General features: G+C 39.9%; 1 protein-coding gene across 2 annotated transcripts in view; it reads right to left on the bottom strand.

Annotated features, from left to right (window-relative positions):
- Positions 1 to 9,861, bottom strand: part of LOC104528297 (LIM and senescent cell antigen-like-containing domain protein 1) — a 34,236-nt gene that overhangs the window by 2,461 nt on the left and 21,914 nt on the right. For both annotated transcript variants that reach the window (XM_010172262.2, XM_010172261.2), the window contains exons 3-8: positions 7,690 to 7,756; positions 5,628 to 5,748; positions 4,659 to 4,808; positions 3,341 to 3,491; positions 2,434 to 2,526; positions 995 to 1,043 (exon numbers count right to left, since the gene is read on the bottom strand). In XM_010172262.2, the coding sequence (XP_010170564.1) occupies positions 995 to 1,043; positions 2,434 to 2,526; positions 3,341 to 3,491; positions 4,659 to 4,808; positions 5,628 to 5,748; positions 7,690 to 7,756 (631 nt within the window). The remainder of the gene's footprint in view (positions 1 to 994; positions 1,044 to 2,433; positions 2,527 to 3,340; positions 3,492 to 4,658; positions 4,809 to 5,627; positions 5,749 to 7,689; positions 7,757 to 9,861) is intronic.

Below are 9,861 nucleotides of genomic sequence, written 5' to 3'. Positions count from 1 at the left end.
TGACTCTCTTTCCTCCAAAGCATTTTGGATTGTTGTTCTGCAGGTATAGTCCAGTCCAGAAAATGTGGGGAAAGCACATGTCTGGAATGTAGGTCTCACCCTATATTTACATGACTATATACTAGTTTATGTCTCTTTTTACATGCTAGAGGCTTCTTCCCACTTCGCTAATGGCTTTGGCTTAGGTGAGGTTAACATTGCTATTACAGTATTTACTTTGGGCAGGGGTAGACAGGCACGTAATGTTGCATTATTTCAGGTACAATAATTTGCTTTTGGCATTTTATCATAGCTGGTTATCCAAAAAAATCCTGAAAACCACCACTTCTCTAGAAAAAAACCCCAAAACAACAACAAAACAAGAAAAAACAAACAAACAAACAAACTTAAACCACCTGCTTCCAGTTCTGCCTTTACAGGACACTTCTTTCCAGGTATGATCTTTCCTGGTTTTGTGACAATATCATCAGCCTAGAATTTCAAACGACAGGTGCCCGTGATAGACAGGTAAATAGGAACGAAACTGACATAATGGGAACTAGGCACTTCTAAAAAATCCCTTGGAGTGCCCACCCATGTCTTTCAATATCTAAATACTTTTCCAAATTTGATTAATGATCTCTAAATTTGCTGAGGAGATGTCTGTGTGGTCATTCTTGCCCTTGCCTGTGTTCATTTTTGAAGTCAGTGGGGCTGGAAGCCACCTCTGTGCATCTCCCAGCATCCATGGCCTTGGCATGTCCCTAAAGGGCTTCCAGCTGACGACACTTCTCTTCAGTCGCAGACAGGGTGATGGTCTTCCGCACCATCATGAAACACCACTGGGTCTCTGACTAATCAGCTCCAACCTAACGTCTGATCAAAAGAATGAGCGATTTTGTTTTAACGAGAACAATCGAGGATTCAGCAGGGATCTTCTTTCCCCTTCCTTCCACTTTTAAAGAGAACTTCCATCAGAAAGAAACATTAAGGAAACAGTTAGAAAAGTGCTTACCGTCTCCTTCAATCACACGGTTGCAATGGAAACAAACATCACCGAATAGCTGAAGACAAAAGAGAAGTAATGAATTTTAAATCTCATTATTTTATCGAGGGTAGCTTCTTAAACTAACAACTATATTTCAGCTGATGAGCACAAAAGCTTTCCTATTTATTTCAGTGAAATAAAGAGAACGCTGGCAAGTCTGGTTTGGTTTTCCAGTTACATTTTGCATCAACTCATCACAAAAAAATCTCTACAATAACAAAGATCAAAACATTTGTTTACATCTGTTTGATCCTCTGTAAGTATGATTTGGGGTTTTTTTTTAACATTCCTGGACATTTGAAATACAGCAGTTGGTGTCACATACACATCATTCCTAATCAGCCAATTTAACACTTCGACTCACATGCATGACTAGAACAACATATTGCTGTTTCTGGCAAAAAACTGCAAGGAAAAGTTATTTTTATTAAAAAAAAATTAGGCCCAAAATTATTTGGTTTATTTCCAGGCTTAGCATTTGTCTACAATGTAACAATTAAGAAGTTCCCAAAATGTCATGTATTTTTTCTACCTGTAGTAGTTAACCTAGTAAAAGACATCCACTCTACAGACAGCTCTTGTCTGGTATTTGTACTTGCCCCATCATGGCCACAACGCTATTACTACTAATGCCATGGCATTTATTGTCTCCAAGTATGCCAGCAACATTTCAATCATCTGCCCTTCATCACTGACAAATTAAGAATCCATTTGTAACTAGCAGATGCCCTACAACTCCCAAGTGTAACCTCTAGTCTTGTATTTATACAAGCGAAGAGGTAGACGTGACAATGTCTTCCAAATAAAAAAGGTCTACACATCCAGACGCTGGACTACACAACAGAGGGAGTCTGGAGAGAGATAGTCCCATGGTATATAACTCCTATATAAATGCAAGTGGTCACTAGGTGGTGTCCTCTGACAAATTGAGTCTTCGAAGTCTTCAGCAACCTAATAAATGAGCTGGGGGATGCAGTTATGTTAACACAGTCATCTTGGAGAAGCAGCTGTAGAGAAAACCACCCTACTTGCATGGCCTCCTCTTAAACTGAGTGGTAAATCTTCTTTAGCTTCTTGGAAAAGACTGGGTATCATTAACTGCTCTGATCTCACACACACGTCATAAGAGCTCTACTTAAGTACCACTAAGCTTGAAGAACAACTCAATACTGATTGTCCTGGCTGGCCTTTGTGAAGTACCTGCAGTTTTCTTTCTCAATACCAGACCGATGTATAGAGAAACCTGTATAATTTAACTGCAACAGCACATCTGCTAATTGGCATTACACCCACAGGTGCCTATAAGAAAACATAAGAATGTCCATGGGTTTCCATCTCTATAGATCTAATAAAACCAATTCATGAGTCTACAAATTAACACCATTTTTTAAAGTATGCAATCTTACCTGATTGTAGTGGGTTTCACAATACGCCAAGCCTTTTCTCTCATAATGACGATGACCCAGGAATGGCTTTTCACATTTTGCACAAACAAAATGCTACAAAGAAAATTACATACATATTTTTTTTTATTACTTGGAAGGAACAGTATTTTTTCTGGAAAGCAAACCAACGAAGCCCAGTACTGAACTTGTCTGAAGTCTACTGAGCAGCTAGCTCAAGTGCCATCTTGAAAAGGAGACTTAAAACATTTCTGCTTTTACATTTAGACCACTAAAATAATGCTGCTTTTAATGTCTTCAACATTTGGATCCAAAAGTTGAAAAAAAAAAAAAAAAAAAAAAGCAAAGGGATTCTGATATGTTACCAATGAACAGAATTAAGAGATTTAAAATAATTTGCACCAACATTACACTCTTGTGAAGAAAGCATTTGCTGGACATTTTCAAAACAACAAAAGGAACAGACTGTTTATCTTCCTAAATCTTATACATGGCCCTGCACTATGAACCCTGACATAAAATGTTTTGGAGATATTCACATGGCAGGTGACTATGGAAGACATAAGAGTATTATGATGTTCAGTAATAAAATCATGGTTGACACAGAATTTTACTGCCTTTCCGCATGTACTGTTCTGCACTCTGAAATTTTCTTCTGTAAGGACCTCACAGTGCTTCCTCTGATTACTGATTTTAGCTTCACTGTCAAAGCTCTCTGTAAGGTAGGAGATAACTCTTATTTCACAATGGAAGACCAGCCACAAGAAGGTTGAAGATGGGATTAGGAGAAGGCATTTACTGATCATTGCTGAGTACTTTGCTAATCCTTTCATTCAAATTGATAAAAAACCCCCAGATAAGTATGTTCAAGTTTATGCTTGGAAAAGACAATGTATCATCTGATGTTTACCTCCACATGCCATTGTTTGCCCATTGCATTCACCACACGGCCTTCAATTGGTCTTCTACATGCCCCACAGATGGGGACACCCATTTTGTCATGGCAGGGTAAGCAGTATAGTTCTCCCTTCAACTCACGAGCATCAGCAGTAAGTTCCTTCCTGTTCAAAAATTAATGAATTGAGAGCGTGACTAAAGGCACTGAACAATTGTCAACCCTTGAGAGTTTCTGAAAATAAAATAATAATTTTTTAGCATTTGTTTTAGAAATTGTATTTGTACTGCAATAATGTAGCAGCACCAAATATGACATAGTTCAACACATTTGAGACTGATCAAGTCACCAGCAAACTGAGAACAGGCTGCTGAGCGAGATGCACTAAGCCTCTCTGAAAACACCTACTGAGCTATTGTCATCCTGCATTCCGGTTATGCAGCACACAAGTGTGTGTGCAGGCTGTAGATGTGTTTGGTTTATATTCTAGCACTCTTATCACCAGTTTATTTTAGATTTGCATAACAGTAACTGAAATTAAATGTAGTCCTCTACCTCTAGGTACATTTTCCCTACTGTATCTTCAGAGAAAGAAAACTGTGAACCTACATGAGCTAGCTATGTTTATCCATTGCCAATTGCAGAATCTCATATACTCTACTTTTCAGTAATTTGCATAGTTAGAATACTGAGATCAGCTAAATTTTACATGTGATCATACTCACTACTGCTCTAACTGGTTGCCACTGACACAATACTACGTGTTGTTATTCAAATCAGCATTTGCTATGACACTGCAACGATAGCTTCTTTTGCACCAGAAACAAACTAATAATCCGTGCTATATCCTACAGTGCCCCATGATCTGTGCATCAGTGCAGAAATGTGCTGCTTCATATTCAGCAGTTGCAGAAGCTGATAAAATGAGGTGGGAGAAAGCTCCTAAAATAGGCTTTAAAGTTTGCATGCAACTCAATTAAAAAGAAATAATCCAGGCAAGATAATAATTCTCTTTTTTTTTTTTTTCCTTTTGTAGCAGAATAACAAGCTGTCATTTTGCAGCTACAGAAATCGTTATCTGTGTCCATATTTCCTAAGATACCACCTTGTCCTGCAGAGTCCAGCCTTTCATTACTCCCCAACAAGTCACCTGTTGTTTGAACTAAAGGCCCAACTCCACCATCCCAAAAGCAGTAACACACACCTGGCCACAGGGCACCCAAACCCCACCCCTCTTGCCAATTGTACAGGACAGGTTTTCACTTTAAGACATAAATCAGTGAGGCAAATAAACCCAACATTTTCCTGTTTTCCTGTGCAGAACTCAAGTTACCCGCAGTTTGCACAGTTGAAATGATCAGGGTGATAAGGATCATTTTTGAATATGAGAGGCTGTTCGTCAATAATGGCGTGACACTTCTGGCAAATGTACTTTCCAAGGCCTCTGGCTTTTTCCCTGTTATGGCAAGGACGGCAGAGATGTCTGAAACAGCATAAAAAAGAGAGGTAAGTACTGGTACCAGCTACTACAGTGCAAAATATAAACCAAAACTCTATTCGAATCTCATTTCAATCAGCCCTTTTTGGAGGGAAAATAGTCTTTAATCAAGTTCCTTGCTCGGCAAACCAATTTCAGAAGAGGTAGGGTGATCATTTTATTTCCTGTCACCACAGGATTATAATTTCTTCAGCTCATTTGAGTTTAAGCTGTGTTGAAACACAGAAAACAAAGTTTGGTATAGATTCTCACTGCTCAAAGTTTTACTCTGAAAATCTTAAAAATGTAGGTTGGAAGCTGAATGAGCACACAAGTCCTGATCCTGTAGATAACTCTGTATATCCTATTACACATATGAAGCCAATGGCCATAGAATCCACTTGTAAAACATTCTTCTGATCACAGCTGGTAAAAATATCCTACTCTTTGAAGGAGCCCAGAGAACGTAAAGCAATTATTAATGAATAAGGTGTTAAACTAGATCAAAATTGGAAACCCAAATTGGAAAAATAAAGTAAAAAATTATATTATACAGACAATGTTTCTGTATCTGAATGCTTCTCTCTTATTATGCTTAACAATGGCCCCAAAATGTCACTGGGTAGCCAAGAAACCTGATGTTGAAGTAGGTAAACTGTTAATAATTTAAGTGTATATTTTAAGATACCCATTCTTAGTTTTGTGATGCACTCTTAGACCTTTTCCCCAAAAAAGCTGGGAAGCTTCAGGAACAAAAACCTCTCAGTCCCTCCTCTCAGTTCATTTTATTCATGATCAGTAACAGAAGGAAGGGTGAAGATCTACCTGCCAGCATTCTTGACAAATCCAGTATCAGCCAATACTTGCTGGCAGATATCACAGCAGAAGCACTCTGGATGCCAGCTATTGTTCATAGCTTTAATAACACGACCAATAATGAACTCACCTGTAAGAAACACAACACTAGGATGTAAAATACCATGCTAGACAAAGTTAAAACCAACCCACAACTGAATTGCTACAATGCCATCATCCTCTTCCTACCCCCAAACCTGGTAGGATACTTTGCTTTCAGTATCACAGTTCTGGTTCTAAACTCTGGAATTTTGGTTTGTTTGGTTTTTTGCTATGAGTCAGAAGAAAATGTCCTTGTTGATGGAGGACCTTCACATGCACACTCCACTTGCTCTCTGCAATCATCCTGTTTCAGTCTCTTCCCTGTTTTTAGTTATCTGTTCTCAAGCAGTTCAGAAATATATGGAGTTCTTTATATAATACAGCTTTCTTGTGTCCTAATGTCTTTCTCCTTTTATTTTAGAAGATGACAATTTAATTTTCATGTACATAGTAATGGTTTCTCCTCCACTAGTACCAAGCCTTAAAGGTGCTCTATACTCAAAGCACAACAAAACTGAGCTTGGGTGGCTGTGGACCTCCTACAAAAAAACCCCCATGGGGTCAAAATGCAAAGTCAAAACAGTCAGTCCAACATACACAACTTCTGACCTACATGAGGAGTCCTGTCCTGCAAGGCATTTAAAAAAATAGTGTGAGAACTACTGTTTTGCATGCACAGTGTGACTATGCTGCACAGGCAGTGGAGCCATGTCCGTCACAAACGTGATTTAGTCATTCTCTGTGCAGATGTCGTAGCCAAGGCCCCTGAGCAATGCAAAGGCTCTGCCTAAAATGTGTTGGGAGCTCAGCTTCCCAGTGCTGCAGGAGGCTGAGTCCTGGCTTTGGAGAATGTACAACTCTAACAGCTGCCAAAGGGGAGCGATCGGGCAGGTAACCGATGCGGATGATAACATCAAGCACATGACTCTGGCGTTCCCATGAAGTCTTAGCTTTTCAAGAACAAAACCCAATGGACTCCAGAAATGTCAGAAACGCTGGGCTTATTTAATCCAAGCAGTGGCAAAGCCCAGCTCTGCACAGGACCTTGATGAGTTTTTAAGGGAGCTGGTGCTACAAGGAACCAGGGCTGGAGCAGTGGGAGCTGTGCCAGCTGGATAGGAGAAATCCTGGAGGTAGGCAGCATAGCTCCTTAGAAATCACCACCGACCCCTTTCTTCCTCTTCTGCAGCTTGTTCACATCCACACCTTTAAATTCAAAGATCCATAACATCTGGTGTTCAACCCCTCCCTCCAAATGGGGAAAGCCTCACTGAGATAAGTGAAAGCTGCAGCACCTTGCCAACATGCCACAGAAACACAAGATCTTCCAGATCAGTTTAAGCAATAGTCAAGTAATGACTTCCCAGCCCTTCCTGAGCAAGATGTGTCACACACAGGGAGGGGGAAATGTGCAAATGATTACAACATAGCAGACATGCAAGCATTTACATCAACAGTGGCAAATAAAACATGGCAGTCAGTGTTATGTAGGATTGACATCAGACACTGAAGCCTTAAAGGTATCTGTTTCAAAAATACAAAAGGGGACCAGCTGGCCCATCAGTTGATCATAACACTAGATGATAAAGATCATCCCCACCTCTGTGGAGCAGGACAGCAAGGGCGGGTTACAACAGTCAAAGCAAATGACAAAGACTTGTTGCAGGGTTTCAGCTGCGTGAGCACACGCGTGTAGATGTGCTACACACACATAAGCAGGAGTCATGAATGGTCTGTTCACTGAATCTCTGGATCAACAGCTAAACTTCTCACTCAAATAATGCAAACTTTGTTTTAAATCCCATTGTTTAATGACCTTTAGGAAAAGCAGCTCTCCAAATTCTCTGAAGTCTAGTTGATTCTAGAAATTCAAACACTCAGGTGCACAGGACCACCTCCCAGAGAAGGTACACAAGGGTTGCACACCTTCCCCCAGTGAAGATCCCATTTGTGATCAGTGCAAAGCATTTCACCTCGATGCAAAACTTACCACATTGATGGCAGCAAGGGGCAAAAAGCATTTGAAAATCATGTTCGCAGTACTTCCTCCCTTCAAACTGCAAATGGAAAAAAATCTGAGCATTAGAGGGATGAGCAGCATACGCTTAACAAATGCTCTCACATAGCAGCTTGTTTCCAGATGCCATTAGGTAGTAAAACATGAGGGGCTGCACAAAAAACCAGACCATGTGCTAGGCAGTATATCCACCCACCTTAACTCAGCTGCTAGTTAGCGTGTAGCGTTAACAGCACACCCTTCCTCTCATACTGCTGAGAGTGCAAGGCATCTTCTGTCACCCATGTACATCACAAGACGGATGAATTCTGACAGACTGTAGAAACTCTGATGCAACTGAGCTAATTCTGGGCAGGAAATTAGGTAACAAAAACCTTTCCTGGGGGGAAGCATTTTCCCTGAACCCATTTGATCTCTTCCCCACTCTACATTTCCTGCAAGAATGACCCAGCATACCGGAGGAAATAAGTACAGGGGCAGGAAGAACACCCAGGGACAGAAATCTTTGGAATTTATGGAGCAGGACAGCCAAAACGTGAAGGGAAATAAGGCATTTCCTTTGTGATGCTTATTTCACAGAATCATAGAATCATTTAGGTTGGAAAAGACCCTTAAGATCATTGAGTCCAACTGTTAAGGAACAAAGTTCACTACCATCGACCAGATGAAATAGGGAAATTATCTTAAGGGATTTGGATTTAGAACTGAATTTTCTCACAGCTTAGAGAAGTTCAGCTGCAGTTCAAGCTCGCATAGAAAAAAAACCACATGGGCAAGAAAAAGTTCTACGGCACTGCATTAGCAACTTAGCTGGAGAATATGTAAAAACATGTAGGCAAATACGTCCTGAAATTAAGGGAAATATTTACATACCTTCAGGCACATCATTACTAGACACACGTGTCAAATAGCATGTCAAAACCAGACAGACAATATTAGGTATGCTATGAAATGCCTGAATTTTAATGTCTAAGTTTAAAACACTGGAAAAAGAGGGACAGAAGGAAACCCCACTTCTTTCTTTTTATGGAGTCCAAGACAAAACAAAACAAACAGCATAAAATACTACCCACAAATTAAGTTTTGGTGGATGGACAGAAAACACAGTACTGTGCTTCAAGATTACCTAGTTTATACTATGAAATTCCAGGGATCAAATCCAATGGAAGTATAGTAATTACTCATGCAATATACAGAGCCACCGGTGGGGTGGGGATCTAATGAAACACTCTAGAATTCACCAGGTTCTTGAGATGGAAAACTAATTCCTATGCCCAATCTGAATTGCACCTACTACGAACACAAAGACACGTGCTCTATACAGGCTCTTTCAGGTCTCTGCTAAAAATTTATGAAGTGTTTTTCCAGTGTAATACTCTAAAACAGATGATTTTTTAATTGGGGATTTTTTTTTTTTAAATTGAGATAAAGAGGGCTATTACTGTCTCAAAGAGTAATGGAAATTATTGTTTCATTGAGAATTGTGCTTGTTTTCTGCCAGATAAAATCCTTTTTAAACAAACAAACAAACAAATAATCCAAAACCTTCCTGTTTTGTGTAAACAGGTGGTCCAGTGGGAGATGAATAAGTTTGCTTGGATTTCAGAGCCACTCCTTGTTGATCTGGGCAGACTGAACAGGTTTTCTTCCTCTCTGGTTTGCGTCAGGCAGGTTGGTTACCGCTCAAGTCTTGTTTATATTTTCAACACTCTTGGCTCATTTGTGCTGCCTTTTGTGGATGACCCAGCAGTTCATCCACCAGAGAAAGCCTCGAGCTTCCATAACAAATCCCACATCACGTATTTTAAAAGCAATGCCATGTGACTGTTGCATGCTAGAGGTCCATACGTTAAATGGCTCTGCATAGAACATTTCACCACAACATAACCTCCACGTGATCTCCTTGTTTTTTAGCTAACCTAGTGGAAAGACACACACAAAACTTGAATCTTTAAAGACTCTTCTTCTAAGGCCCAGTTTTTGGTAAGAAAACACTGCAGGTGGAACTGGAATCAAAACAAATCTGACAAGCTCATGGCAACTATGCCTTCTTTTATTCTTCCTGTAGGCTAGTTCAATCATCTTAGAAAAAACTCCAAACTGAAAGAAACTCCCTCTCACTTAGGAGACAAAAGTCACATGCCA

This window comes from Antrostomus carolinensis, unplaced genomic scaffold, assembly GCF_000700745.2.
Source record: "Antrostomus carolinensis isolate BGI_N321 unplaced genomic scaffold, ASM70074v2 scaffold26047, whole genome shotgun sequence".
Classification (NCBI taxonomy): Eukaryota; Metazoa; Chordata; class Aves; order Caprimulgiformes; family Caprimulgidae; genus Antrostomus; species Antrostomus carolinensis.
The sequence above is the reverse complement of the archived record's forward strand: the minus strand, read 5'-3'. Positions and strand labels throughout refer to the sequence as shown.